The sequence below is a fragment of the Saprolegnia diclina genome (genome assembly GCF_000281045.1).
Source record: "Saprolegnia diclina VS20 unplaced genomic scaffold supercont1.21, whole genome shotgun sequence".
NCBI classification, from domain to species: Eukaryota; Oomycota; class Saprolegniomycetes; order Saprolegniales; family Saprolegniaceae; genus Saprolegnia; species Saprolegnia diclina.
The window spans coordinates 53,496-80,610 of record NW_008246088.1 but is presented as its reverse complement, the minus strand read 5'-3'; the positions used below and the strand labels follow the sequence as shown (position 1 = coordinate 80,610).

The following is a 27,115-nucleotide window of genomic DNA, read 5'->3' as shown; positions in this document are numbered from 1 at the left end:
TGACGAGGCCAAAGGGCACCTTGGGACATGCCCGACTCGTCGCAGGCTAGCCTCGTCTATTCTAGTAGAAGAGCTCATGTTGAATCTGCTACATGAGTGGAATTCCCGAGGAGCTGGCTATGCGACGTAGCGTCTGGGGGATCACGTTCTTCCGAGGCCTTCGGCCTGCTGCCCCTTGTGCGAGCCAACGCTGTCGTGCCAGCTGGGCCGGTGGCGCCACCCCAACTTCAAACGCTACTTCAAGGAAACCCCTGCAATTTTAGCCAATCAGAAACGACAGCGTCATAACCCCTGGTTATGGCACTTTGGAATTCGCTCCATTTCCGCCAGACCAGCATGCAACGCATCGCCCGCGCCGTGACGCCCGCGCTCCGCAAGACCGCCGCAGGTGGCATCGCCATGCGCGCCATGAGCTCGTCGACGCACCTGCCGCTGACGTACCTCTCGGAGGAGGAAGAGATGTTCAAGGACGCGGTCGCCAAGTTCGCCGCCGACGTGTGCTTGCCCAAGGCCGCCAAGATGGACGCCGAGGGCGAGATGGACGACGAAGTCACGAGTGGCCTCTTCGAGAACGGGGTAGACGATGCCACGCCTCGCGCGCAAGTGAGCTCATGGACATGTAGCTGCTCGGCATTGAGATCCCGGAAGAGTACGGCGGGTCGGGCGCGTCCTTCATGAACGTCTGCTTGACGATCGAAGCGCTCTCGCGTGTCGACCCGGTCGTCGGCCTTCTTTGCGACTTGCAGAACACGGTCGTCAACAACGTCTTTGTCGTACGTCCAACTCATATATGCGCGCAAGCTCGACTGACCCGCGATGCATGCAGAACTTTGGCACGGAGGAGCAAAAGCAAAAGTACCTGCCGCGCCTCTGCTCCAACATGGTATGCGCTCTCATCGGTGCTTCGACCGCTGATTTTGTCGATGCAGATTGGCAGCTTTTGCTTGTCGGAAGCGGGCTCGGGCAGTGACGCGTTTGCGCTCAAAACGCGCGCGGACAAGTCGGCCGACGGCAGCTACTACACATTGACGGGTCAGAAAATGTGGATCTCCAACGCCGAGTACGCGGGCGTGTACCTCGTCTTTGCCAACATCGACGCGAGCCTCGGCTACAAGGGGATCACGTGCTTCATCGTCGACCGCGACATGGAGGGCCTCGAAATTGGCAAGCCCGAGGACAAGCTCGGTATCCGCGCGTCGTCGACGTGCCCCGTCTTCCTGAACGGCGTCAAGGTCCCGTCGAGCCAGATCCTTGGCGAGGTAAACCTTTTGCTTCGTTTCGGACGTATCGTATGATGCAAACTGTAGGTTGGGAAGGGATACAAGATTGCGATCAGCACGCTCAACGAAGGCCGCATCGGCATTGCGTCGCAGATGCTTGGCCTGGCGCAGGGCGTGTACGACCAGACGATGCCGTACCTCTTTGACCGCCACCAGTTTGGGTCGGCGATCGGCGACTTCCAGGCCATGCAGCACCAGTACGCCGAGTGCGCGCTCGACATTGAGACTACGCGCCTCCTTGTGTACAACGCCGCTCGCATGAAGGACGCGGGTGCGCCGTTCGTCAAGAACGCGGCGATGGCCAAGCTCCACGCGTCGCGCGTGGCCGAGCGCACGGCCTCCAAGTGCATTGAGCTCCTCGGCGGCGTCGGCTTTACCAAGCACCTCATGGTCGAAAAGTTCTTCCGGGACTCCAAGATTGGCTCGATCTACGAAGGCACGAGCAACATGCAGCTCTCGACGATCGCCAAGATCGTCAAGGAAGAGTACAAGATGTAAGACGTCGTTCGACGAGGCGCGTCCGAAACGAAAGCTGCGTGATGTGTGAACCCGCCTTGTCCTCTTGCCGCAGTCTTGGTCGTTTGGACGGTCGGCCTGTCTTGCGAATGAGTTTGGGTGTCATGAAACCCAAGTTGCGATTACGCTATTACAAGTACGACGTCCCATCCTAGGAGCCTTGGTTCACCGCTGCACGTCGCATGGGTGCTGATGCTGATGTTGCCGCATCTTGAGTACTTGGTCCACGTGGCATGCGACCAAGGCAGCGTCTTCATCGCGTTCGTCTGCCGTGGATTGTACCTGGATTCCATCGGGCCAAAGATCAAGACCACGTGCCCAACTTCAAGCCGCGTCGTCCGGATACGTGTCCGGATTTGGGGGCCGGTCCGGCCTGACACGTGGTCGCGCCGCGATTGGCCAATGGCGTGGTCGTACGTACCTCTATCAATTGATATTGCATGTATCTATAGAGGTGTATCTGGCTCCGCGGATCCCATTTGCCATATATCTTGTTGGGTAGCATGCACGACGCCATGGAGTTTGGCTTCCAGGCGCCGCCGCTCTCGGGCAACCACGCGTCCGCGTACGCCAAGCAGGTCGACTTGAACACGCCGGCGATCGCCATCTCGGTGCTCGGCCTCCTCTTCTTCGCCTTCGTCAGCACCTTCCGGCCGCTCGTGCTCGTGCTCACGTTTTGCGGCTACGGCGTGCTCTTCTCCATCTACCTCTGCAACTGGGTCTTGGCGAAAGACGATGGTACGCCCGAGATGCGCGAGGTCTCGACGCCGATCCGCGAAGGCGCCGAAGGCTTCTTGCGCATCCAGTACTCGGCCATCTCGCGCATTGCGATCGGCTTGGCGCTCTTGATCTTCTTTAGCTACGCGCTGCGCACGACGAGCGCGCACGCCACCGGCGTCGAAGTGCTTGGCAACTACATGCTGGGCGTCCTTGGCGCACTCTCGTTCCTTCTCGGTGCCGTGTGCTCGGCTGGGGCCGGCTACATTAGCATGTACGTTAGCTTCTTCCGGTCGTAGCATGTATCTCATGATGCGTCGCAGGTGGGTCTCGGCGCAGTCCAACATTCGCGTCACGAGCGCGGCGCGCCGGTCGTACGGCGAGGCGTTGCTCATCTGCTTTCGCGGCGGTGCGTTCTCGGCGGTCCTCGACATTACGCTCTGCGTCGCCGGCGTCAGCATCCTTTACGCCGTCTTGTACATGATGTTTGGGTCAACCGTCGCGGCCACGGACATCCCTATGCTCATGGTCGGGTATGGCTTTGGCGCGTCGTTCGTCGCGCTCTTCATGCAGCTCGGCGGTGGCATCTACACCAAGGCCGCTGATGTCGGCGCGGATCTCGTTGGCAAGGTCTGTACCAACCCTCTCATCTTCATTTTTCACATGTATGTGCATGTAGGTCGAAGTGGGCATTCCGGAAGACGACCCGCGCAACCCAGCCGTGATTGCCGACCTCGTCGGGGACATGGTTGGCGACTGCGTCGGGAGCAGCGCCGACGTCTTTGAGAGCGTCGCCGCCGAGATCATTGGCGCCATGATCCTCGGCGGGTCGCTCGCCAAGGATGCGCACTCGTCGCTCGCCATCTCCTTTGTCTTCTTCCCCATCGTCGTCCACGCCTTTGACATTGTCGTCAGCAGCATCGGCATCCTCTGCGTCACGGCGCCCGGCCCGCACGAGACGAACCCGATGACGACGCTCCAGCGCGGCTACACGGTGACGCTTGGCTTGGCGCTCGTGGCATTTGCGATCTCGACGCGCTGGCTGCTGCACACGGAGGCCGCGCCGAGCGCGTGGTTCCACTTCTTCCTCTGCGGCCTCGTCGGCATGGTGACTGCCTTTGTGTTTGTCAAGTCGACGCAATACTACACCGACTACGCGTACGAGCCCGTGCGCAGCATTGCGCGGGCGAGTACGACGGGCCATGGCACCAACATCATCACGGGCGTCGCGGTCGGCATGAAGTCGACCGTGATCCCAACGCTCATGGTCAGTGTCTCGGTCATTGCTGCCTACCACCTCGGCGCGTCGTCCGGCATTGGCGGCCCCAACAACCGAACGGGCGGGCTCTTTGGCACGGCGGTGGCGACCATGGGCATGCTCTCGTCCGCGGTGTTTGTCCTCGCGATGAACAACTATGGCCCGATCGCAGATAACGCGGGTGGCATCGCTGAGATGAGCGGCCAGCCCGACTACGTGCGAGACGCGACCGACAAGCTCGACGCCGCCGGCAACGTCACGAAGGCCATCACGAAAGGGTATGTCACGCTGACAGGACTTGGGATGCGATGACAAAGGATATATGGTGTAGGTACTCGATCGGGTCGGCGGCCCTTGCGTGCTTTGTGCTCTTTGGTGCCTTTATGGACGAGTTCTCGGCGTTTGCTGGCGTACCCTTCAAGACTGTCGACATTGCGACCGTCGAAGTCCTTGTCGGCGGCCTCCTCGGCACCATGATGGTCTTCTTCTTTACGGGTCTCGCGGTCGCGGCCGTCGGCGACACGGCAGGCGAGGTCGTGCTTGAAGTCCGGCGGCAGTTTGCGCTCTACCCCGGCATCATGGAGTACAAGCAAAAGCCCGACTACCGGACGTGCGTCGCGCTCGTGACAAAGGCGGCACTCAAGCAGATGCGCCTCCCAGGCCTCCTCGCCGTGCTCATGCCCGTCGCCGTCGGTCTCGTCTTCCGCGTCGTACGCGCGTTGCTGCATTTTTCAGAGTCTTATGCGTGATGAGGGTAGGTCGGGGCATACCAAAACAAGCCGCTGCTTGGCGCCGAAGTCCTCGCGGGGTACCTCATGTTTGGCACGGTCACGGGCATCATGATGGCGCTCTTCCTCGACAACGTCGGTGGCGCGTGGGACAATGCGAAAAAGTACGTCGAGCTTGGCCACCATGGCGGGAAGGGCTCGGAGGCCCACAAGGCTGCGGTGACGGGCGACACGGTCGGTGATCCGTTCAAGGACACGGCGGGGCCCGCGCTGCACGTCGTCATCAAGCTTCTCTCGACGACGGTCCTCGTGCTCGGCCCGCTCTTCGTGACACGTGTGGCTGCGTAAGAACGACCCTTTTCTGTCTTGTTTGTGACACCTGACAGCCCATACACCACGTACAAGGATATGTTAGGAGCAGAGTTGAATGTCAAAGGGAAAGACCGCGTTGGACAGCGTATGGAGCGACGCCCGACGTAAGACGCTCGCGTTGGACCAGTAGCACCAATCTGTTGGGGGCGCTACGGGCTCGTGCCTGGCCAAGTGCGTCTGGAAGCTGTCGCGCACCGACGGCAGACTGCTGCGCACGTCGCCAGCAGGTGGTCGCTGGAGGACGCGGAGGACGTCATGGGCGCCGCTGACCGTGTTCCAGTAGATGAAGAGTGCGAGCCGCGTCCGTGGCAGCGCTACGTCAAGCACGCAGGCCATGTAGCAGCTGCCTAACGCGATCAAAGGCGTCTAAAATCACAGTGAATAGGGTTCTTGAGCTTTAGCCATACGTCCATGAAGTACCTTGTCAAGGAGAGCAACCGCATAGTCGAGAAGTAGGCGCGGTGCGAGGGCGGGGACGCTGTCGAGCCATGTGCGCAAGAACGTCTCAATGTCGAACGTCCATTGATAGACCGCCTGCGCGTGGCTGCATGAGGAGGACGAGAGGAGGAGGATGCAGTAGGTGCTACCTGAACGCCCAGCGTACGAGACGCTTTTGGAAACGACGTGGGCTCAATCAGCACGACCATGTCGAGCGCGTACTCGGAGGGCGCATACCACGGGGCCATCGTCGGTGTGGGCGCTTCGGCGCCGTTGTGCGCGAGCCCCACCACGACGAGGGTCGACCCGAGGTGCAACAGCAGCTGGTTGCAGCCGCCTCCGAGGAAGGTCCACGCGTACTTTGGAGCATGGGGCGTTGCCAATCGAAGGCGGAGACTCGAGACGGCCCGGAGCGTCGGCGACGACGCCTGCAGCGGCGCCGGTGTGAGCGTCAGGAACCACGGCGCGTTGGGATGCGGCGAGCACGCGATCGCGACGACGATCTGCTCGCAAAGACTCTGCCACACGTGCAGCTCGCGGTCGTCGAGCGAGAGCCCGGCTGCGTTGGGTAGCTCGGCAGTCGCAGCAAGCGGTGCCCATGGCCCGACGCTCGTGCGCACGGCGATGGCCACGGGCACGACGCTTTCGTCCGACGGTTCAAAGGCGCGCCAGAAGAGGCGTAGCTCCTGGCCCCAGTACGCGTAATACACTACACAGACGACTCGTTGACGTGTGCAGAGAAGGAAGCGAGTAGTACGCAAGAAGAGCCCGTCGCTGCTAAAGCCCAAGACCACCGCCTGCTCCTCGAGAAGCGCGACGTCGCGCAGTGCCCACGCCCTTCGCGCCAGCGGTCGCAGCCCCCGCGGCCCGCCGGACCTCTCGCGGGCAAGGAGCTGATGAACGACGTTGGTCCGAGGACGACGTCGGGGATGATCGGCGCCGGCCGGCGTCCGTTCGCGAAGGTAGCTCTCCATCTACGTCGTGAAAACCAGTAGCAAATATGCATTTCACCGCCGACATATCTTGTGCGAGGTAGAAGGTGGGACCAGACTTATTGAGGCGCCCACCCACAGAGCATGCACCAGGAAGTGTTAATCTTAGTTGGTGTGCGCAGCAGTAGAGGGCCCACCCCACGACCCCGTCGTGGCTTTGTCGGGCGGACGCAGCATGCTTCCACCGTCCCTACTGTTGGCAGAGGTCGTCGTCACATGGACATGTGCAGCTCAAGTTGAGCAGCACGACGCAGGTTGCATGGATACTGCAGCTGCCGGCTGCCAACGACGACGGTCCGTTGCTTTCTCCAAACTGTACGACTCTTCCTTCTTCGACTGTGGTGGCCGCACGCGGTTCGCTTTGGTCTAGCGTATACATCCTACTAGGTACGAGAGTGCGACTCGAGGACTACAGCCCGTGAGCTCAGCCCGTGCTGCGAGTGTGGAGCCACGACGCCAGCGACTTGAAGTTGGCGACGGTGTCGCTTTGAATATAAAGTTATAGAGGTAACCTCTCTGCCTGGTGCTGTTGCATCAACACAGTTTTGTATTTTCCGCACAAAGCAGAATATGCTGGCGTCCATGTTGCGCAGTCGGCGCATGCTGAGTTCGCTCGCCAAAGTGACGCCGCTCGAAGCGCAAGAGGCCATCGAGCTCACGTGGTCGGACGGCTTCTCGGCCAAGTTCCACAAGATCTGGCTCCGCGACCATTGCACGTGTCCGCAGTGCCAGCACCCGTCGACCAAGCAGCGCCAAATCCACTCGGCCACGATCCCTCTGCATGCGCCAGCGACGATGGCGGTCGCGCCGGACGCACTCACCATCACATGGCAGGATACCATTGTACGGCGCTGTATCCAGGACTAGGAGCTTATGCACGATTTTTGCCTAGGTTGGATCTTCCTGCACGCAGAGCGCGTTCTCCAGCCAGTGGCTGCGCGACCACGTCTACTCGACGCCCAAGACGACGTACCCGCCCGAGTACCGTCAGGAGCGCCTCGACAACAAGGTGCTGTGGGACAAACACTTGGCGATGCCGACGTCAACCTACGGTGACATGATGGGCGACGGTTTCCGGGACGGCATGCAGCTCTTGCAGAAGCACGGGCTTCTCCTCGTACGTCATATCTATCCGATCATGCGATAGGAGTGACGATGGACGGCGTAGATCAAGAACACACCCAACTCGATGGACGACACTGAGGCTTTTGCCCGGCGCATTGGCTTTGTTCTGGAGACGGTCTACGGCACGATGTGGACGACGCGACCACAGACGGCCGAGATGAGCTACAACGACACGGCGTCGACAAACTTGGAGCTCCAAGCACACACGGACTGCACGTATCTGTACACGCCGCCGGGTCTTCAGATCTTCAACTGCGTCCAGCAGGCGGCCGGCGGCCCCACGGACGGCGCTAGCCGGTATGTGGACGGCTTCCACGTGGCCGAGTACCTCCGGCAGCATGCGCCCGAGGCGTTTGCCTTCTTTAGCAAAACGCCGCTGCCATTCTACTGCCTCGACGACGACACGTCGCTGGCGACGATGAAGACGGTCATCGACCTCGACTACCGCGGCAATATTAAAGGCTTCCGACTGAACGACGGCGACCGCGCCGCGCTGACGCACCTCTCGTTCGAAGACACGTTTGCGTTTTATCAACACCACAAGGAGCTCTGGCGTGCGATCGACCACCTCGAGCTCGTGCACAAGCTGGACGAAGGCGACATGATGGTCGTCGACAACAACCGCGTCATGCACGGCCGCCACGCGTTCGAGGGCGAGCGCGCGCTCATCGGGTGCTACATTGGCAAGACCGAGTACGACAGCCGTCTCCGCGTCCTCGGACTCCTGTAACTACGCCTTCATCATACACGCAATAGAGTGTTGTCTACTAGCAGTATTGTATCAACGTATCAATCCTTCGAGACCACGATGCTGGACAGTGCAGACGAGTCTCGTCTCCGCGGAAGACGCTCTGGCACCAGCCGCTAAAAACACTCTGCAGCTCGAACGACGTTCGAGGCGCCCGGCTACAGACTGACGAGATCGTGTTCTCTGGCTGTCCCGCCGGGCAAATTTCAAGGCGGAAAATCGGAGAGCAGCAATGGCTCGGTCGTCAAAGCTGATGAATACGCAGCCTGTGGTCGCGAGTGGTGTCCGTCCTGCAGAGACAAGTGGGCGGCAGTGGACCACCGTGTCGTGATCATTTTACGGCGTCGGGCTAGTCAGACTGTGACTCACGACGTGGCGGTTCTGGCAAAAGAACTTCGAACTTCGCTTCGACCACGCTCTCCGCGGATTGGTGGGGTCTTGCATTAAAAACATCCCTTCTATCTTGTGATTTGTATGAGCCTGATACAAACGCAATAAAAATAGACTCCGGGTTGCCACTTTTGGACTTCGAGATCCGACAACGACGCCAAGACGACGATGGTCTGCCGGCCCGTGAGCTTCGTGCAGGACCTCAACCTGCTCATGATGGACCGCCTCCTGCACCGAGAGCACTGGGTCGAACCGGACGAGCGGTACCAGTGCAATACCTGCTTCCAGTACTTCCACCTGGACCCCAAGAAGCATTGCTACATGGTACCTCTCGATCGCTTGATGCCAACGACGACGACGGGGGCTCATGGGTGTCGACTAGTGTGGCGAGATTGTTTGCGGCGATTGCCGCACGCGGCTGCTCATCGAAGGCCGGTACATGAACGACGTCGGCGTCATGGCCTTTCACCACGGGTTCACGGCCAAGGTCTGCCACCCGTGCTACTTTACGTTCTTTAGCGCGCGGGCCGTCGGCTTTTTCGAGGTCGAGAAGCACCCGAAGTACGACTCTCACCGTTTGGAGGATCGATGCGATGCTGATTATGGCGTGCTCTGGTCGCAGTCGCTCCCGACCATCCAAGAAAAAGTTGCCAAGCTCGCACCCATCGAAGCCACCAAGAAGGCCCACCTCCGACCATCCGCCTCCGAGCAGCGGCAGTTTGACGAACGCTTCACCAACAAAGTGCGCAGCATGACCCGAAATCACCGATAGTCCCGACCGCGTCCGTATATTTATAAGCTCAACGAGTCCTATGTGTCCTCACGACGACGTGGCATGCGTCCGCTGGTACTCGTCGTGGGCTAGCGTCAGCGTCGAGAAGAGCGTCTGCGCCAGAAACCGGTCCTTGACGTCAAAATCGCCCTTTGGCAGCTTGTCGGGGTGGATGGTGCGGACCGCCTTCATATAGGCCTTCTTCACGGACGCAACGGTCGCCGCGCCGTCGACCTGGTACGGGCACGCAGCACTCGACGGCTTGAGCAGCGATGGCGGCAAGACCTCGTGGAGTGATCGGAGCAGCATGACCACGTCCTTGTTGCGCGCCCAGTCGCGGACGCGGGTCGTCACGAGGTGCCGGGAGGCGTCGACTTCGGCTGCCTCCTTCTCTTGCTGCTGTTTGTTCTCTTGATACCATTGGCGGCGTTCCTAGCATACCAATCAGTTCTGAGGCGCACAAGACCGTCGATCGGACTTCGACGCGGCGCTGCGTCGCCTCTTCTTGAGCTGCCAAGCGTTCTTCAATGTCGTCCAAGACGGCCTTGTCGGGCTTGGTCCAGCGCGTGGCGCGCGTCAAGCGGTGATAGTAGTACACTTGGCCACCGTCCGTGGTCGCAGACATCCAGTTGTCGACACTGCGCACGTCACTGGTTGGGGGTTCCAAAGGCGCCTTGCTCGCAGCCGCAGGCGGGGTTGGATCCATGCGATCTAGTTTGCATGCGACCTCGTACGCGTTTTAGGAAGAAGACGACGACGTACCGAGGGAGGAGGTGCTCATGCTCTTGGGCATTGCACTCAAGTCGTCTTGGACGACGACCTTAGGCTGCGACCGTGCCATGCGCTTGAGTGGCCACTGCATGCTCTGTGGTCGCTTGCGGTTCTTGCGCGACTAGACAAACCGCGTTTAACACGCATCATTCGCGATGATCTCAACTACCTCGGCAGTCGCAGCTTCGGCCTCCTTCTCCTTGCGCTTGACTTCTTCGACGGCGGCGGCTTCGGCCTTGGCCTGCTTCTTCTGCTTTCGTCGCAAGCGATCAATGTAGAGATCCCACGACGCCGAGAAGGCCGGCGCATCGTCGTCCTCGTCTTCGTCTTCGTCGGAGCTCTCGTATACGGAAAAGACGGCGTTTGGGTTGGCTTGTGGCCCGCCAAAGAGCGTTCGCGCGTCTTCTGCGTCTGGGTCCACATGGTGGTTCATAAACTCAAACGTGTTGGGCTTCAACGGGCGCTCCAGCGTCGGGTGGGCAAACTCAGGAACGTGTTGCGAATGCGCTGCCAGTGGCGACGGCAGTGGTGCTGAAGATGACGTTGGTGGCGGCACAAAGGAGCGCGGTGTCGCCACCGTATGGACCGCGGACCGCGCCGACGCCCACACGTCGACAAGGGCGTGGTGGGACTGCTGCATGTGCGTAGCGACATGCAAAAGGCTTTCGAGCATCGCGCGGGCTTGGATCGTCTGCACCTCGTCCCACTCGAGCGACAACTTCTCGGCCGTGCTTGGTACCATATCCCGTGTCAAGTCGTGGACTTGCTTCTCAAACCGCGGCATGACCTACACAGCGCGCATGACAGTCGAGCGAGTGCACGGACAAGGTCTACTTGGGCGCTCTGGAAATGCAGCGTCTCTTGCAGCGAGACGTCGAGCATCTACACATACCATGGCTACGAGGAATAGAAGTCGTCAAGGACCTCGCACGTGTCGTCGTGCCACTGCTGCAACGGCAAGAGCGCGTGCGCTGCAAAGCCGTCCCACGCTGTCGCGCTTCCGTGAAGACGCTCAAAGTTGCTTGCGTGGGTGGCTGCATTGCCAAAGGCCGCGACGCTGCAGCTCGTATCGGCATGGACTTTGATGAGCCCGTCGAGGCGCTTGCTCGCTTTCACCAAGTGGCGCTGGAGCACCGGTAGCTTTTCTTGGATGCGTTTGATCGACTGGTCGTCCTGCTTGCGTGCGCTCGAGCCTTCGTTGGACGACGTACGACGGCGCCGTGGCAGCAACAGCGGTGGCGTACGAGGTACGTGCACAAGGTCCGAGCCGTCAAGAAACGTTTGCATCTCGGTCGAAAAGCCCATCGCGTAGTGCCACGCGAGATGGTTCATCCAGAGCTGGAGCGCGCGCTTGCGCTTCTCGACAAAGCGCGGGTTGAACTTGGAGTTGTCTCGGAGCCCGTTCTTTGACATGTCCTTGAGATGCGACGGTCGAGAGATCAAGACATACCTTGGGCGGCAACGTCGGGATGCAGGCAAACACATAAGCGCTCGAGAGGCGTTCCCACAACCAGACAAAATCCTTGTAGCGTCGCTTGACCTGCGAAAGCACGAGACCCTACATCGTCGTGTTTATACTCGCACGAAAGAAAAGCGGACGTCGTTCGTACAGTATCGCCGGTGCGCACTTGGATGACGTAGACCATGTGGGCGGCGCGGCCAGCGCCGACCTTCTCCGTGGCCGCGACGCAAATATGGTTGAGGACCACTGGCTCGTCGAGAATCGATGGCTCGGCGGTCACCGGTGGCTCGGCGACAGGCAGGCGAGTGGGCGGCGTCACGGGGAACACAGGTGGCGTTGGCGGACTCAGTGGGTGCGACGTCGCCGTTGTCGTCGGGAGGTCCTTGGCCATGAAGGAGACGTTGCGGAAGAGCGTCTGCGACTGCGGCACCTGCACCTCGGCGACGCGGCGAAGACACGGTTTGATGATGTCCATGGCCTCCTTGGGCGTCAGCGTCGAAGTCGTTTGGCGCCGAAACTCTTGCTTGAGGTCCTTGTACACAGTGGTCATGAGCTCCTTCGTTGTCTTCTCCTGGTCGAGCATGAGCTGTTCGACTTGCTTCGTGAGCACTGCGATCTGCCCATGGAGGTCTGCGATCTCCTCCAGCGCTTCCGCGCGGCCTTCCACGCGGCCCAGCGCGCGGGCTTGCCCGACCGAGTCCATCGCCGTCTTGCCGCCGAGAAAGATCCTCGAGACTTGCTGCGAACTTCGAACACCCAACTCTTGGTATTCATTTTCAGAGGATTATTGTATCAACTTTCCGAGACCGACTAAAGTCGGCTCATTTCGACTAAACGACTAAACTGCGCAAACAGCGAGGCCACTCGTCACGGAAGATTCGACGGCGACGTGATCCATCTCACTGCTATTAGAGACTTGATAGCACCCGCTGAGGCTGAGGAAGCCTATGATAGGCTTTATCACCCCTTGCGTGCCTGGTGAGATTCACGGGGCTTGGTCCACGACGGCGAGCCACTCAGACAGCTCGGTGGACCGATACCATTCTCGATAAGATCCGACCGCAGCCGCAGCGCACACCTCGCTGAGAACGATGCATCGAGCGGTAGAGGGTCCCAAGCTGTTGGCAATTCTTCTCGGAGAGGTCGAGATGCTTCCTACAAGAGGTTATCAACGTAGAGCTGTCAGGACCTTAACGACATCAAATCAGGTCCTCCTACAGCCTATATCACCAGGTACCGTGCACCGCGCTACAAGATCGCCAGGATCCCGCACGTATCTTTTTCCGGACGTTGACATTATCCGGACGCGAACGATCTTGTCGTCCAAGGCAGCTGGACGCGGATGCCAATTCGTTGAAGCCTCCCATCGGAGATTATGTGCCAGCGGCAACTTCAAGGTTGAAGTGTGGTGGCAACGCCCCTTCGATCGTCGTCTTCAACCAAGTCGAACGACGCAAGGTAAACAATCGACTTGCGCTTAACTTACTCCTACGACCAACAATCCTAGCTCACGCTGCATTGGCACGCGGCTTGCTTTAGCCGCCGAATCTGCCGCAGCGGGTCCCCGCTTTTCGCGTGACGCGTCGACGTCATGTGGCGCTGGATCGTCTCCTTCCGCGAGAGTAGATAGTGCACCACGTCAAAGTGGTTGTTCTGCGCCGCCCACTTGAGCGCGTTCGCCGTGTACCCTTCCTTCCGGTGCGAATGGAGGAACCGAACGATCTCGAGATGTCCGTGCTGCGCCGCCCAGTTGATCGCGTTCACGGTGCAGCCCTCGTAGCGATGACTGTGCAGGAACTCGAGGATGCACAAGTGGCCTTCGAGCGCCGCGCGGTCCATGCCGTACTTGGTGCAGCCCTCGCGCCGGTTAAAGTGGAGGTACCGCACAACCTCGAGGTGGCCGTGGACCGCCGCTTCGTCCATCGCCTTGGTGGTCGCACCTTCATGGCGGTGCCGGTCGAGAAACTCGACGACCGCAAGGTGGCCGTGCTTGGCCGCGTTGTCTAAAGCGTCGGTCGTCGCACCTTCACGGCGGTGTTGGTGCAGATACTGAACGACGTGCAGATGCCCGGCGCTCGACGCCCAATCCATGGCGTCCTTGGAGCACGGAGCGCCGTGGAGATGGAGAAAATGAACCATGTCGAGGTCGCCGTACCGACACAGAAGGTCCATGACGCCGGCGCTAAACATATGCGGCCGCATCACAAAGAGTTGCTGGAAGAGCGACGCTTCGTAGACGTCGTGGAGGTTGAAGGCGTGGACTAAGAACCGGGCTTGCAGGTACGGCACGCGCGCCGCCCACGCGCGGCAAACGGGCGCAAATGGCATGACAATGCCGCGCTGGAACTGCACGATCGCGCGAAAGAGCTCGGGCATCTGCAGCACCTGGTGCGCGCGGGACGGGTCGACCATGGCGACGACCGCGTGCTCGGTCGCGTCGTAAAAGTTGTGGTCGTCGTCCATTGAAGATCTGAGGCCGAAATGCAAAAATGGACTCGCGTTTCTTCAAGTGGCGCACCCTGCGGACGTGCCACTGTGGCCGGTGGTAGCCACAGCGTTCGAAACGTGTTTTAAACACGTCACCAGTCACGCCCTTGATGGGACGGCGCGTCGAGGTCGGACAACTTGACGCATGGATGGTGGGAGCGTGGCATGGTGCGATGGGTAGTTGCTGCGTACTAGCCGATGCCTCGAGCCCTCTGGATGGTGATTATGAGGAGGTACAAAGCGTTGGAACAAGCATCGTCCACGGAGGAGGAACCACGGACTTCAACCTCAACCTACGGTACGTGAAATGGCTGAGCCCGTTGTGCCGACAAGGGACGCCATATAAGATCCCATTTCTTGCTACTCACGCTCATCTACCATCCTTGGACCTATGGGAGTGAGCTATGGGAGTGTCCGACGCCGAACACTTGCGCCTCGAACTCTCCGCCCAGCGGCAAAGCGTTCTGCTAACAAGTAGCGCAAAGCTACCTTGGACTTTCACATTGCGATCGATGCAGTCGATTTCCAGCACGACGGCACAATCGACGCCAGGTGTTTTTAAAGGTTTTAAACACCTGAGGTCTAGGGTTCTATATTGTGTTTCGAACATCCGGCCTGCGTGGCCAACGTTGTTTGCTACTACGACGCGCTATCGTGTTGATGCAGCACATATTGTCGACGCCGACACGCTGAGAGATGCCTCTGCTTGCTGCATCAACACGGCAAGCAACCTCGTCGATGACGTCGGCGGTTGCGCATGAAACTCATTCGCTGTATAATTTAAACCAATCAGCACGCGCGCGGATCGAATTCTTGTGGGTGTGTTGTGGGTTCGCCGGATAAAGATATAACCTCGTAACCGGATCATGACCCACTCACATTCGATTTTGGTCCAAAGATGAACATCATCGTCGTTGGCGGCGGGGTCGTCGGTCTCGCGACAGCCTTGGCGCTGCTCGAGGCCGGGCACAAGCGCGTGACGATCGTCGCCGAGAGCTTTGACGACACGACGTCGCATGTCGCCGGCGCAATCTGGCGCCCGTTTGCTCTCTCGGAGAACTCGTCGACAGCGGCGATCGAGTACGTACAGTCGACGGCGGCAGCAACGTCATGACCTCTCTAGTCGCTGGGGCCATGCCACAATGCAGTGGCTCGCCAAGCTCTTGCGCGAACATGGGACCGATGTCGTGGGTATCCATCGCGTGATGGGTCGCGAGTACCATGATACGCCCACCGTGTGGCGCCGCTTTCGACGTCGCCTTGGCCATTAACCACTCTCGTAGGTGAGCCATCCGTACTGGGCGCACTCTGTCGACGACTTTCGATTCCTCTCGCCGGCCGAAGCCAACGCGAACGGCGCGCCGTACGGGTTTGCGTACTCGACGATTCTCGTGCATCCTGGGTGCGCCTTCTCCGTCAGTATATGCTTATATTCTTATCCCATGCTGTAGAAAGCTGCTGCCGTGGATGCGCAGCCTCATCGCGCGTCTCGGCGGGCGCTTTGAGACGCGCCGTGTCGAGAGCTTGGACGAGCTCCAGTGCGATGTCGTCGTCAACTGCACAGGTACGACATACCTCTCGAAGCCGGAGTGACATAAGCGTGTTGCAGGTATGGGGGCCAAGCAGCTTGCGCCGGATGCCAGCGCCTTTCCCGTCCGCGGCCAAACCATCAAGGTACGCACTATACTCACTGGATGGTGGACGAAGGTTGACCTTTAGATCTTCAACCCCGCGATCAAGGAGTTCCAGATGCACGAAGTCAACCATGTGTACACGTACATCTTGCCGCGCCCGGGTGGCGAAGTCGTCTTGGGTGGCACGGTGCAAGCGCACAACTACTCGACGGACTGCGACGAAAGCGACATTGCAGCCATTCGTGCGCGCTGCGAGCGCATTTGCCCACTCGTGGCCGGCTCCAAAGTGCTCGGGACCAAGGCGGGCTTGCGTCCGCAGACCGCCAGCGGGGTCGTTCTCCGCGCTGCGCCCCGTCGCAATCGCTACGGTGCGCTCGTGATCCACAACTACGGTCACGGAGGAAGCGGCCACACATTGCACCGGGGCTGCGCGCTCGACGTCTTGCAGTGGGTCCCTCCCGCCAACGCCAAGCTCTAAATTCTGCTGGAACCGCGATTGAGTTAGCCAACTTGATGCACCGCGAATTAAACAATCTCTACCATGCGGATTTGCCGTCAAATATCGGGTAATTCCACAAACTCATGATTCGAGCCTCGCGAGGACAATGGCAAACATGCAGAATAGCCCTCATGCACCCGGAGTCTGATACTTCGACTGAAGAGTTTACTAGTAGTATTCTAAGGGCAGTATGTACACGAGATAACCCCGCGGGCCCGGCTGGACAGCGCGCCCCGGAGCCGGTCGGGCTCGGAGGCGCCCGTCCAGGAAGCCCAGCACGTTGCTTGGTTCGATTTCTAGAAAAATGACACGATATTGAACGCAGGCGTAAAAGCTGGAGGACAGCTTACCATCACTAGATCCGTTGACGCCGGCTTCATAAGGCACGCGGCGTGCGCTGTGACGAGGCCCGAGCAGTAGTTGTACAGGGCGCCGCCTCTCGGGCCTGCTTTGCTTGGTTCGATTTCTAGAAAAATGACACGATATTGAACGCAGGCGTAAAAGCTGGAGGACAGCTTACCATCACTAGATTCGTCGAGGTGCAGGTCCATGTCGAGATAGTCCCACTCATTCTCACGCAGCGCAAACCCGAAGTCGAACAGCAGTTGGTCTAGTGCAAGCTATGAAATGTGTCGAAATTGTCATCGAAGGTACAGTGGGGGTGTCGATCGTAGCTGTTGAATTGGTCGCCGCGCTTGTAACCGATGGACGAGTGCCTCTCGAACGTCTTGTTCCAGTACGCGTAGAAGTTGGCGTGGTTGGCGCGGTTGAGCATGTCGGCCAAGGGCACAAGCGCCGTCCATGGCAGGCGCCGGCCTACACTATCGCATTTGGAATGGCTGCCTGAGGAATGTCAAATACCAAACGTGCGAGCTTGGATAGTCTGCCACGCAAAACGAAAGGTTTCGAATGAAAAACTTGTCGCGTTAAAGAGCTCCTACAGAAAAGTTGTTAGACAGAGGATCGAAAATGGAGGACGATTTACCCGGTAGAGGCGGAAGAGGCGGTCAGTGAGGCGTTCGTACCACGTGACGATCTCGGCGTTGCGCTGGCCGGCTATCTTCACGAGGCTCCTAGTGACGATGAACAATAAGATATCATTTCTACAATAAGAATTTTAGCAGAATACGGGTCTTGCAAGGACGCGAGCTCGTCGATGGTCAAGTTTTGAATCGACTCTGGCGCAGGCAGCGTCGAGAGGTACCGGTAGTAGAACGAGTGATGGCCCAGGTGCATGTGGTGCGCCACAAACGCTGCCAAGAGCGGATCGTCGCGGACAAAGAGGTCGGAATGTCGAGCAAAGATCTGGTCGAGCTTCACGGATGCCTCAACCGTCAGTGGCGCTTTCTCGGACACGCGGCGGAGAGCGAAGGACTGCTGTCATGTATTGACTTTACCGAAATGACATGGCGCGGAGCTCAACAACTTGTGTGTATGGCGGTCAACTACTGAGAGTGGGCGAGGAGGCGGGCGACACGCAGCGCGTCGACGGATGGGTCGTGTCGTAGCGCCTCGTACGCCTTGGCAAAATGAGTCTTAGCGATCTCGGGCTTGTGCTGCGCGAGGAGGTTTTCACCGAGCTCTTCGTGCGTGTACCCACCTTGAGGCGAGAGGGACATCAAGAGTTGAAGCGCGTCGTCGTAGCGCTCCAGCGCCCGATACACGCGCGCGATGGACCACTTGGCGATGAGAATTGGCTCGGGGGTCCCAATGCGCTCACGAGCAAGAAGCGCCGTCTCAAAGGTCGCGAGCGCCTTTGCATAATCACGTTCATCAAAGTAGGTCCACCCGAGGTTGTTGGCGAGGGACGCGTCCCAGTTCTGCGCGTTGACGTCATCCGAGCGCTGGGCCAAGGCAATACCACGCTCTGTCCACGCAATGGCCTCTGTCGGAGGTACGACGAGCGCCACCATGTGAATTGCGTCGATTGCGAGCTCGTCCATGTGGGAAGCCTCGGCGACGGCAACCGCTTGCTTGAAGAGCGGACAGGCTGCTTCCGGCTGCTTGGCGGAGCGCATGGCACGGCCACGCTCCAAGAGGTAGCGCGTCTGAAGCTCAGCCACGTCGTTTGTTGGGTCAACGAGCTTTACAAGCTCGGTTTCGATTGTATCGAGGAGAGCATGGGCTGCTTCGAAGTGGCCACGGAGACCGTGCACACGGGCGAGCTGGGTCTCGAACAGTTTTGTTTCGATGGGCGACGCAGATGCTGCTATGAGCTGCTTGAAGACGGCTTCGGTTGCGTCGAGGTTGCCAAAGTCCCAGTGGGCTCGCATGTTGTGCGTCGTGACCATGGTCGAGCAAATTCTAAACTGACGGAAACGGTGGCACTCGCTGGGCACGCATCAATTGGCGCCAAGGGCCATGTGGCGCGTTTCGCGCCCGGCACATTACGAGGCAATGTACTGATCGCGTAGAGCTGCGTAGCGCGGTATCACAAGGCATTGCGGCCGCGATCGAACAGTGCCGAACCGCTCGCCAGCTGCAAGCGACCTTTCGTATCGAAAAGGGCAACATTAAGAACCTATATCAAATGATTTTGCACTTTCAAGTACCTCTCATTTTCGATGCGCACGTTGGCACATGTTCGCGTCCCGATCGGGCAAGCGCGCACGCTGCTGGGTCTGCTCTCGACGGCGGAGAAGTCGACCAAGAGCATTGCCGTCTACTTCCATGGTTTCCCAGACCTCTCGGTGCACCCGAATGAGGACGCTCCGCCCGCGTACGCTAGCCGCTTCCCGCGCAAGCTCGAGGAAGCGCTCGCAATGGATCTTCTTTGCGTCAACTTCTCGGGCCTTCCGGGCTCCGACGGCGATGCGAGCTATCGCAGCAAGACGCTCAGTCGCGAGCTCGAAGATGCGCGCGGTATTGTAGCCTACTGCGCGACCAAACTTCAGAAGGCCCACGTGCATGTCATTGGGCTCTCGACCGGTGCCATTCTCGCGGCTTGTCTCCGCGACTTGGATCATCCGCAGCTACGGTCCATCTCGGTGGTGGCAGGTATCGTAGACGCCTCTGCCGGCTCGAAGCTTGACTTTTCGCACGACCAATTAACAGCCATGCGCGTCGATGGGCAGTGCGAGACGGCGTTCTACTGGCCGGCGCAATGGCCGCTGGCCAACGACTGCCGTGCGGATGCGTCGTTTGATGCGACTGGCAAGGTCTGGCGACCCCTTGCGAGAAGCTACGTCGACGACATGGAGCAGCTGGACATCGCCGGGCACGTCACACGCGGCACGGTGCCGCTTCTCGTTGTCCACGGCACCAGCGACAAGAATGTTCCGCTGGAGCACGGCGTCGCTCTCTTTGCAACAGCCAGTGAGCCCAAGCAGTGGCTGGAGGTCAAGGGCGCAAACCACCTATTGTCCAACGCGAAGCACATCAAAAAGACTATTCAGGCCATCAGTGCCCACGCCGCCCGCTCGGAAGTCGTGTAATCCTGATGCGAGAGATGTTGCTCGATTTACCATTCATTCGACTCGAAAGAGGATAGCACGCGTATCCTGAAGGCCGTTTGTGGGGTGAGCTGGTAGGAACTTTTGTATTGGCCGCGATGTGACTGCAGCGTCCAAGAACCGAGCATCAGTGAAAAGTCATTCGCACATCCGCCATTAACTCAGTCCGTAGAGCACGAGGGAATACATGTATTAGAAGTACATGCACATATAACTTGGCTGATGCACAACGTTCTTGCGCATCTGAGCGCATTATCCATACAGGGCAGTGGTGTTTCGTACGGGACCAACGACCCAGGCCTGCCAACGACCCGTCAGGTCAACGCTCGGTCCTCACACTTGGTCACGGTTCTGCATTGAAGTCCATTGAAGGTCCGGTGTGGTATTTAACTACATGATTATTCGAAGTCTCAAGCAGCCACGATAATCCACTGTTGATTGATGGCGCTCGTGGACGCCGCGGAGATCACTGCCCCCGCTGCAATGGCCCCCGTGCTGGAAGTACAGGTGGTGCACGCCGTCATGACACGGCCGTCGTTGCCTTGGAGCACCCACCGGTCGTTACTCGCCTTGATGCACGACCACAAGACGGCAGCGTCGGAAGTTATTGTGGCCCGCTGCGTGATGGCATCCGTGTGCCCCGCCGGGCATGTGGCACCGCTGCATTGACCAAGGAAATCGGCCGCGTACCCGAGGGCCATCTTCGGACCGACCTTGTGCACGTACCATCTCGCTTGGTACGGATTGAGGTCCGCGGTGATCAAGGTGGGGTCCCAAAAATACTCACTACCGATGTAGTTGACGCTGTCGCTAGTAAGGGACACACTGGACCCATCCGTAAAGGGACAATCGACCGTCGGCTCGGGCGTGACGGTCGTTGGCTCGGGCGTGACCGTCGTTGGCTTGGGCGTGGCAGTTGTGGATGTAGGAGAAGGAGTGACTGAGGGGGTATCCGCACCGCACCCTGGGTGCTCAGTGGAGAAGCTAGCGACGACAAGGCTGGCGAGGCACAGGAGAGTCGCCTTCATGAAAGGTGTTGGCAAATGTCAAAGTGATGCGGAGCAGAGCGAAGCTTCGCGGTAGAGGTGCTTTGCGTGCAGTAGCTCGCTTCACTGTATCAACACCTGCCATTTCGTGCATAGAGCTGCAGCGAAACTCTTGGGACAAGCGGAGGAAGTGTTGTGAGCAACCACTGGCACCATCGGAGTGGGTTGCCGTATATAGAACAATGGCGCAAACCGCATGGGATTGTGCTGAGAAAAGGCGAAAGCGAACCAATCTCGTATTGAGCTGCCGGTGGCAGCCTCGCCGCAGTGCCAACGATAGAGAGAATAGATACTAGTAGCGCAAACGTGTGCTTATATTATGGAGTGGACAATGGCTAGGGTTCGGGCAGAAGCGGCGCGGACGCCGAGGCAAATTTGTGTTGCGTCTTGTTGTTGATCGCGACGAGGATGAGCATGAGGGGGACTTCGATGAGCACGCCGACCACAGTCGCCAGCGCAGCGGGGGATCCGGACCCGTAGAGCGACACGGCGACGGCGACGGCCATTTCGAAAAAGTTGGAGCATGCGATCAAGGTCGCGGGGCCCGCAACATCGTACGACAGGCCGAGGTAGAGCGCACCGGTGTACGTAATGCCCCAGATGAGGAACGTCTGGAGGATCAGCGGCATCGCAATCACGAGGATGTCGACGACGTTGTCCGTGATGGTGGCAGCTTGCGAGATGAAAATGAGTACGATCATGAGCACCAAAAACACCATCGAGAACGAGTCCAAGACAGGGAGGAGCTTCGAGTTGAGCCAGTCGAGACCCGCTTCCGAGTGCCCTAGTCCCTTCCGGATGCCGTAGCCAGCAAGCAGCGGAATGACGACAAAGATACCGACGGACACGAAGAGCGTCGACCACGGCATCTCGAGGGACGTGCCGCCGGCAAGCAGCTTGGCCGTCGGGACGTACACCACCATGAGGATGATATTGTTGACTGCAACTTGCGTTAGCGTGTACGCCGCGTTGCCCTTCATCAAAATCGACCACACAAAGACCATGGCGGTGCACGGTGCACCACCGAGGAGGATCGAACCCACGACGTAGCCGTCCGCCTTTTCTTCGCCGAGGTAGCCGCCAAAGAACGTCCGGAAGAAGAGGACCGCAATGCCGTACATAGTGAACGGCTGGATGACGTAGTTGACAGTGCATGTGAGCAGGATCGCCTTGGGCTGCTTGAGGCAGTCGACGATGCTGGCAAACTCGATCTTGATCATCATCGGGAGGATGATGCCCCAGAGGAGGACGGCGATCGGCACCGAGACATCGCTGATCGTGGCCTTGTCGAGACCTTCCGGAATGGACGGCACGTAGTAGCCGATGAGGACACCGACGACCATCGCGAGGAAGACCCAGAGCGTGAGGTACCGCTCAAAGAGACTCATCTTGGAGACATCGACGCTCGGCTCGCTGCCCGACGCGTCGGTCGCGAGGTTGTACGACATCTGCACATCGCTTTGTTTCGTGGGCGTCAGCGGTTGTGCTGAAATGCTCATTGCGATGAAGCGCCAAGTTTGGAAATGACGCTTCTTCGCAAAGTTGGCGCGAGATTGGCGCCCATTTTCTGGCAGCCGAGCCAACCGTTGACGAAGGTTCGGCGTCGTCTTAATCGAACTATTTTGTATTTGTGATGGTCGAATTTGTTGTTTGTATGTACATTTGTCTCTATGATTAAAAAACGTCGAACCTTTCGACAATCGGAATAAAAATTCGACCGGCCGTCGTCGGAAGTTTGACTCGCTTTTGGTATGCGTTTACATTGAACAAGTCAGCAGATCCTTCGCCAGCTGACCACGTCACTCTTCACGCACGCTGGACGAAGGTTTCGACCGAATCTTGTGCTTTCCTTCGGACCTTCATGACCAGGAGCGCAGTGCAGCCGACTAGAAGAACTGGTAGCGCTGTGTCGGGGCTCGAGAGCCATCAGTGACGTCGCCTTTTTGAGCCTGCGAATCCGCCAACACAGTGGCACGGTGCCATGTGGTACCGTAATGATGGGACGGGAACGCTAGATAATAGAGTGTTTTGTATGTGTATACTGTGCACAAGACGATCTTTCCGGCGACGGGAATCTGAATTTTTATTCGATAGTTGAAAGGTTTGATTTAGAACTTGTATGTGGTGGAATAAATTGTTGAAGGCGACAACTCCACGCACGGATGCCCTTGAAGCGGACACACATGTTCGTCGCCCCATCATGCGACCTTCAACAAACGTCGTGAGTCATACATGTTGGCCGAGCACGGTGGCTCATTAATTTCATTTCCCATTTTCCGCGCAGTAACACAATGCCGGCGACCCTGTACCAAAACCCGCTCTGCAACAAGTGCTGCACGGCCAAGGCGATGCTGCTCAAGTACAACGAAGGGCGTCCGGACGAGGCCAAGCTCGACTACCAAGTGTTCGAGTATCTCCACGTCTCGTGGACGCGCGAGATGCTCGAGGACATCCTGGCCAAGATTGTGCCGGGCGAGAAGAACCCGAGCCCGCTTGTCATGATGCGCAAGATCGAATCCGAGTTCACCGACTTGGGTCTTGACAAGCTCGACCCGGTCGCCGACCGCCTTCGCCTCTTGGATGCGATGATTGCGCACCCGATTTTGATCGAGCGTCCGATTTTCATTGTCGATGACAAGGCGGTCGTCGCCCGCCCGGCCGACCGCATCTTTGAGTTGCTCCAGTGATTTCTTTGTCATTGCATCGTACAACATGCCCCAGTTTTGCGTTTCTCGTTGTTTGTACGGAGCCGATGAGAAGGCTCACTTTCGATTCCATCGCGGTCAATAGTGCACAGCACCAGTTGCGATCGTCTATCGTGTTCGCTGGTGCCACGGCTTGGCGTCCACACATCGCAATTCCACGCTGAACCTGAGAGGTTGCTGTCATTGCAGACGCTATTGCGTCACGCTTTGTCGTGACCAAGCACCTTCCACCCGTATATCGTATGTCGACTGCACTCTGTTCTTATTTTTCGCTATCAACACCATGGTCAACTCCCTTGCCATCTTTGCCGCACTCATTGCCAGCAGCAGTGCCGCCGCCATGGTTGCCATCCATTCGCCAGCGATAGGCGACGTAGCGAAGTGGACACCGAAGCGAGCCACAAGCAACCTCAACAGCTCCGCGAAAGCGGACAGAAGGAGTGTTTTGGGTCGTTCTGTGGTGATGGCATTGGTTTTGGCTGGGGTCTCGGTGGCGGGTGCGGCCTCTTCTCGCCGTGCCGGTGGTTCTAGACACCCCCACTTGCTCGTCTTGGGGCCGTGACGAGTACAATAGCAGTCAACATGGTGCCTAGTCAACACGTGCTTGTCGCTCTAATATACCGCTGCTGGTCACCACCACATTTCATCGTTGAATCGTTATGACAGTTGTACTCTAGCATGCAGTGGACCGTCTAAGCTTCAACTCGGTGCAAATTCTCGGCTACGCTGCGTGGCTTGTCGTTCTTCGAACTGCCTTGCCGTGGTCGCGAGCTAACGAAACCTACGCAGGCAGAGCAGCATGAGGACGATGCAAGCTATATTCGCGCAGCTATTCATCTACAGAACCGGTGCAATGGACGGCGGAGTCACTGGCAGCGGCTCGAGGAGCGCAAACAAGCGGTGCGTCATTTCGACTCCGAGAAAAAGCGATCCGTCTGCGGGAAACGAGCGCAAGACCGCAGCGTTCCAGCCACGATAAAAACCTCTCGGGCCATGCTGCTTCCAGATAGACGTCGCGGCCTCGCGAAATGAAATGTGACCGATTTGCATGTGCGACTTGATGACATCGGCCGGAAACACAAAGCTCCAGCCCGTGGAGCCGGCGGCACCACCCGCGAGCATGACGGCGAGCGGGTGCAGATCGTGGCGGGAGTCGACTTGTTGCCACTTCATGAGTTGGGCTGTGTAGCCTTGGTACGCGCCAAAGAAGAAAAATGCAAACGGCACGTCCCGCAGCACGACGGCCGGGAGTCCAGCAGTGAAGCCAAGGACGCCGTACTGTTGAAATACTTGTTGAATGCAGCGCACGACCCCCAGTGACGTAGGGCCATGGTGTGTTTGAAGCCGGCACTTGATAACCTCCGTGGGTGTGATGGCCATAGCCGCAAAGAGGCCCGCGCCGCCGCCAAGGAGCGCCTCGTGTAACGTCGAGATGTCTTCTTGGTTGCCAAAGAAGCATCGGTGGAGTGCGCCATGGGCCGTGAAAAGCACACTGTTCTCAGCAATTGCGCTCGACATGGCCGGGATTGCGCCCTTCCAGAGCGCACGCACGCCTTCGGCTCGGGCCGTCTTGGTCACGACGTCGACAAGCCCATTGTAGAGTGGCGTCGGGCCTTGCGTCTGGAGGCGGATCTTGGCAACATCGAAGGGCAGGCCTGCGTAGACGTTGCAGATGGCGCCGACTGTGCCAGCGGTCGTCTCGCGCAGGTCCATGGCAAAGGCAAAGGCAAAGTGAGCGACATCCGCTCGTGCGCTGGAAAGACAGCGCGACCGTTTCCACCCCGATCTGCATACAAACACCAAGTCTGTTTCCCGTGGAACCACGTTTTACACCTGTGTCATTCTCTTTTCACACCATCTTCATAGTCAAGAGGCATATAAAACGTGTGATTTTACAATGGCCCATGTGCGAAATGCAGTGGCGCTCGGCATCAACCGGCAGCTCGAAGCTTGCCACGCGCAGTCGCAAGCGTCATTGATCTGGACCCGGCACGGCTTTTTCCATTACTATAAGCTCCACGAGGTGTGGCGAATGACCTCTCTCAGAGCTTACTCTCGGTGGGCCTGGCACGGGTACGACGACCCAGGATGCTCCTTCGACAACATTGCGCGCTTGAGGCAACGAAACTGCAATTCGAACCATCAGAGCGTCCGGTGCAACTGAAGCTAGATTACTCTTGGTTACGAGGTGCCAGGAAGCAGCGGCGTCGAGCTGCCTGACGGAGCGCACGAACTTAAACCGACCGCGTTTGGTGCTTTCGGCGGATCTTCTCCATCCAGTTGAGTTGCGTCACCGAAATCTAGTGAAGGTCACATGTGTGAGGAATCTGACTTTGAAAAAGTACGAGGTTCTACCTTGCCGCTGCATGCGTGCGCAAAGATGGTCGGGATCTCATGGCCACGGCTTTCGCCTGCGTCTTCGTTGTCGTCCGCATCAGACGACGACGAGAAGAAGGATGTTGTCATCGCCGAGTCTTTCGCGCCAGAGAGGTTGATCTTGCCGGACGACGCCGACGTGGACGCTGGCGCCGCCTGCGCCGCGAGCGTTCCGGTGGCAATCGCATAGTCGTCTTCGAGTTGGTCGAGATCAAACGCGGCAAATTTGCAGCCGTCGGTCGCGATCTCTTCCGCGTGCAACTCGAGCTGCGCTTCCATGCTGGGCTCAATCGAGAGCTGGATTTGGCCGCCGCACGAGAGGTTGCTCGCATGCTCGCCGTCGGTGACGTGATGGAGGCTGTCGTAGTGCACGTCAATATCGCAGTTGTCGCCAACGTCTTCGATCGCCAGCGACCCATTCACGCTTGCCACTTGGATGAGCGTCGCGTCTATTGCATGCCCTCATTAGCCATCGTGCTGCAGAGCGTCGAGCATACCTTGGCTCTTGATATCGAGGGCGCCGTGGATGTTGCCAATGCGTAGCGCACCGGTTGCTACGCTGTTGACGACGGCCTGCGCCACGTACATGGCGCCAAACGACGAGTCGAGCGCGACGGGCGACTTGGTGATTTTGACGTCGGCAAACTTGGCCATGATCTTCTTGCACTCGATCTGCTTGGCCGAGAGCGAGATTGCGTCGCCTTCCAAGAGGTTGTGCACGCGGATAGTGCCGTCGTTCGTCGACAAGTGGAGCTTCATGCCACGGACCTTGTGGACATCAATGTTGCCGGCGCCGGTCGAGACACGGACATCGCCTTCAATCTTGTCGTGGAAGTGGACGTCGCCAGAAACAAGCGAGAGCTGCAGGCCAAGCATCATTGGCACGGCCAAGTCCACGTGCACGGGCGCGCCAGCGAGCGCCGTCAAGTCGTCCTCGGCGATCTGAAGCAAGCTGGCCGACGCTTCCTCGACACGGAAGGCGTCCGGCGACGCGGTGCCATGCACGCTCACTTCAATGTGCTCCATGAGCGAAGGCCGCACATGCACCTCGACCTTGGTCGCGCCCGACGTCTTGAACTGCACCTCCTTGAGGCTGGCCGACCGCTCGATCTTGAATTGCTGCGCTGGCGCGGCCGCCGAAGAGAACGCAGCAATATGGGCGTGCCGAGAGACAGTCATCGACCGGCGCATAAGATGGTGACCACGCGCCACAGCGGCAGGTGCCACTGCGCGGAGAGCGTGCTTTGCGATGGCGCGGCGAAGGTGTTGGATCGCTCGCATTCGTTCTTGTTGGTTCCGACAGCTTTGGCCAATCCAAAGGGCAAACCGGTTAAATGAAACCGGTTC

At 58.8% G+C, this 27,115-nt stretch overlaps 15 protein-coding genes across 17 annotated transcripts; 7 read left to right on the top strand and 8 right to left on the bottom strand.

The window, feature by feature from the left end:
• The first annotated feature begins 273 nt into the window (after nucleotides 1-273).
• Nucleotides 274-2,082, top strand: SDRG_07258 (short/branched chain acyl-CoA dehydrogenase). The gene is made up of 5 exons (XM_008613080.1): nucleotides 274-576; nucleotides 624-773; nucleotides 827-883; nucleotides 930-1,259; nucleotides 1,308-2,082. The coding sequence occupies exons 1-5, from the start codon at nucleotides 298-300 to the stop codon at nucleotides 1,776-1,778; spliced, it is 1,287 nt and encodes a 428-aa protein (XP_008611302.1). The 5' UTR covers nucleotides 274-297; the 3' UTR covers nucleotides 1,779-2,082.
• A 217-nt stretch (nucleotides 2,083-2,299) lies between these two features.
• On the top strand, nucleotides 2,300-4,847 carry SDRG_07257 (V-type H(+)-translocating pyrophosphatase; the record flags this gene model as incomplete). The annotated part of the gene is made up of 5 exons (XM_008613079.1): nucleotides 2,300-2,787; nucleotides 2,837-3,143; nucleotides 3,193-4,049; nucleotides 4,103-4,481; nucleotides 4,530-4,847. The coding sequence occupies 5 exons, from the start codon at nucleotides 2,300-2,302 to the stop codon at nucleotides 4,845-4,847; spliced, it is 2,349 nt and encodes a 782-aa protein (XP_008611301.1).
• On the bottom strand, nucleotides 4,013-6,772 carry SDRG_07256 (the record flags this gene model as incomplete). Of its 2 annotated transcripts, XM_008613077.1 has the most annotated exons (6): nucleotides 6,715-6,772; nucleotides 6,067-6,667; nucleotides 5,459-6,018; nucleotides 5,292-5,405; nucleotides 4,542-5,237; nucleotides 4,013-4,493 (listed from the first exon to the last, which is right to left on the bottom strand). In XM_008613077.1, exons 2-5 carry the CDS (start codon nucleotides 6,281-6,283, stop codon nucleotides 4,911-4,913), a joined length of 1,218 nt encoding a protein of 405 aa, XP_008611299.1. In that variant the 5' UTR covers nucleotides 6,284-6,667; nucleotides 6,715-6,772. The 2 variants fall into 2 exon arrangements, with proteins under 2 accessions (XP_008611299.1, XP_008611300.1); XM_008613078.1 differs by lacking the exons at nucleotides 4,013-4,493; nucleotides 6,715-6,772 and having other exon boundaries at nucleotides 4,911-5,237; nucleotides 6,067-6,283.
• An 81-nt stretch (nucleotides 6,773-6,853) lies between these two features.
• SDRG_07255 (hypothetical protein) lies at nucleotides 6,854-8,232 on the top strand. Its single transcript, XM_008613076.1, has 3 exons — nucleotides 6,854-7,144; nucleotides 7,194-7,418; nucleotides 7,470-8,232. The coding sequence occupies exons 1-3, from the start codon at nucleotides 6,872-6,874 to the stop codon at nucleotides 8,154-8,156; spliced, it is 1,185 nt and encodes a 394-aa protein (XP_008611298.1). The 5' UTR covers nucleotides 6,854-6,871; the 3' UTR covers nucleotides 8,157-8,232.
• A 470-nt stretch (nucleotides 8,233-8,702) lies between these two features.
• SDRG_07254 lies at nucleotides 8,703-9,421 on the top strand (the record flags this gene model as incomplete). Of its 2 annotated transcripts, XM_008613075.1 has the most annotated exons (3): nucleotides 8,733-8,888; nucleotides 8,947-9,125; nucleotides 9,187-9,319. In XM_008613075.1, exons 1-3 carry the CDS (start codon nucleotides 8,733-8,735, stop codon nucleotides 9,317-9,319), a joined length of 468 nt encoding a protein of 155 aa, XP_008611297.1. The 2 variants fall into 2 exon arrangements, with proteins under 2 accessions (XP_008611296.1, XP_008611297.1); XM_008613074.1 differs by having other exon boundaries at nucleotides 8,703-8,888; nucleotides 8,947-9,421.
• Nucleotides 9,309-12,316, bottom strand: SDRG_07253 (hypothetical protein). Its single transcript, XM_008613073.1, has 8 exons — nucleotides 11,718-12,316; nucleotides 11,558-11,665; nucleotides 11,032-11,511; nucleotides 10,942-10,989; nucleotides 10,277-10,894; nucleotides 10,099-10,228; nucleotides 9,815-10,047; nucleotides 9,309-9,768 (listed from the first exon to the last, which is right to left on the bottom strand). The coding sequence occupies exons 1-8, from the start codon at nucleotides 12,270-12,272 to the stop codon at nucleotides 9,385-9,387; spliced, it is 2,556 nt and encodes an 851-aa protein (XP_008611295.1). The 5' UTR covers nucleotides 12,273-12,316; the 3' UTR covers nucleotides 9,309-9,384.
• Nucleotides 12,317-13,023: 707 nt separating this feature from the next.
• SDRG_07252 (hypothetical protein) lies at nucleotides 13,024-14,057 on the bottom strand. The gene has a single exon (XM_008613072.1). It carries the CDS (start codon nucleotides 14,030-14,032, stop codon nucleotides 13,073-13,075), a length of 960 nt encoding a protein of 319 aa, XP_008611294.1. The 5' UTR covers nucleotides 14,033-14,057; the 3' UTR covers nucleotides 13,024-13,072.
• An 891-nt stretch (nucleotides 14,058-14,948) lies between these two features.
• SDRG_07251 (hypothetical protein) lies at nucleotides 14,949-16,291 on the top strand. Its single transcript, XM_008613071.1, has 6 exons — nucleotides 14,949-15,136; nucleotides 15,180-15,291; nucleotides 15,340-15,458; nucleotides 15,508-15,620; nucleotides 15,666-15,730; nucleotides 15,776-16,291. The coding sequence occupies exons 1-6, from the start codon at nucleotides 14,955-14,957 to the stop codon at nucleotides 16,166-16,168; spliced, it is 984 nt and encodes a 327-aa protein (XP_008611293.1). The 5' UTR covers nucleotides 14,949-14,954; the 3' UTR covers nucleotides 16,169-16,291.
• A 33-nt stretch (nucleotides 16,292-16,324) lies between these two features.
• On the bottom strand, nucleotides 16,325-17,425 carry SDRG_07250 (hypothetical protein; the record flags this gene model as incomplete). The annotated part of the gene is made up of 7 exons (XM_008613070.1): nucleotides 16,325-16,485; nucleotides 16,540-16,655; nucleotides 16,710-16,799; nucleotides 16,844-17,005; nucleotides 17,051-17,126; nucleotides 17,175-17,262; nucleotides 17,319-17,425. 7 exons carry the CDS (start codon nucleotides 17,423-17,425, stop codon nucleotides 16,369-16,371), a joined length of 756 nt encoding a protein of 251 aa, XP_008611292.1. The 3' UTR covers nucleotides 16,325-16,368.
• Nucleotides 17,426-17,456: 31 nt separating this feature from the next.
• Nucleotides 17,457-18,686, bottom strand: SDRG_07249 (hypothetical protein). The gene has a single exon (XM_008613069.1). It carries the CDS (start codon nucleotides 18,478-18,480, stop codon nucleotides 17,635-17,637), a length of 846 nt encoding a protein of 281 aa, XP_008611291.1. The 5' UTR covers nucleotides 18,481-18,686; the 3' UTR covers nucleotides 17,457-17,634.
• A 66-nt stretch (nucleotides 18,687-18,752) lies between these two features.
• SDRG_07248 (hypothetical protein) lies at nucleotides 18,753-19,681 on the top strand (the record flags this gene model as incomplete). The annotated part of the gene is made up of 1 exon (XM_008613068.1): nucleotides 18,753-19,681. A coding segment is annotated over one exon (871 nt), but the record flags the coding sequence as incomplete, so codon positions are not given.
• A 1,296-nt stretch (nucleotides 19,682-20,977) lies between these two features.
• Nucleotides 20,978-22,234, bottom strand: SDRG_07247 (arsenical-resistance protein). Its single transcript, XM_008613067.1, has one exon. The coding sequence runs from the start codon at nucleotides 22,184-22,186 to the stop codon at nucleotides 21,023-21,025; it is 1,164 nt and encodes a 387-aa protein (XP_008611289.1). The 5' UTR covers nucleotides 22,187-22,234; the 3' UTR covers nucleotides 20,978-21,022.
• A 693-nt stretch (nucleotides 22,235-22,927) lies between these two features.
• SDRG_07246 (hypothetical protein) lies at nucleotides 22,928-23,479 on the top strand. Its single transcript, XM_008613066.1, has one exon. It carries the CDS (start codon nucleotides 22,979-22,981, stop codon nucleotides 23,372-23,374), a length of 396 nt encoding a protein of 131 aa, XP_008611288.1. The 5' UTR covers nucleotides 22,928-22,978; the 3' UTR covers nucleotides 23,375-23,479.
• Nucleotides 23,480-24,013: 534 nt separating this feature from the next.
• SDRG_07245 (hypothetical protein) lies at nucleotides 24,014-25,168 on the bottom strand. The gene is made up of 2 exons (XM_008613065.1): nucleotides 24,239-25,168; nucleotides 24,014-24,173 (listed from the first exon to the last, which is right to left on the bottom strand). Exons 1-2 carry the CDS (start codon nucleotides 25,103-25,105, stop codon nucleotides 24,114-24,116), a joined length of 927 nt encoding a protein of 308 aa, XP_008611287.1. The 5' UTR covers nucleotides 25,106-25,168; the 3' UTR covers nucleotides 24,014-24,113.
• Nucleotides 25,169-25,520: 352 nt separating this feature from the next.
• On the bottom strand, nucleotides 25,521-27,087 carry SDRG_07244 (hypothetical protein). The gene is made up of 3 exons (XM_008613064.1): nucleotides 26,266-27,087; nucleotides 25,748-26,217; nucleotides 25,521-25,692 (listed from the first exon to the last, which is right to left on the bottom strand). The coding sequence occupies exons 1-3, from the start codon at nucleotides 27,047-27,049 to the stop codon at nucleotides 25,627-25,629; spliced, it is 1,320 nt and encodes a 439-aa protein (XP_008611286.1). The 5' UTR covers nucleotides 27,050-27,087; the 3' UTR covers nucleotides 25,521-25,626.
• Nucleotides 27,088-27,115: the final 28 nt, after the last annotated feature.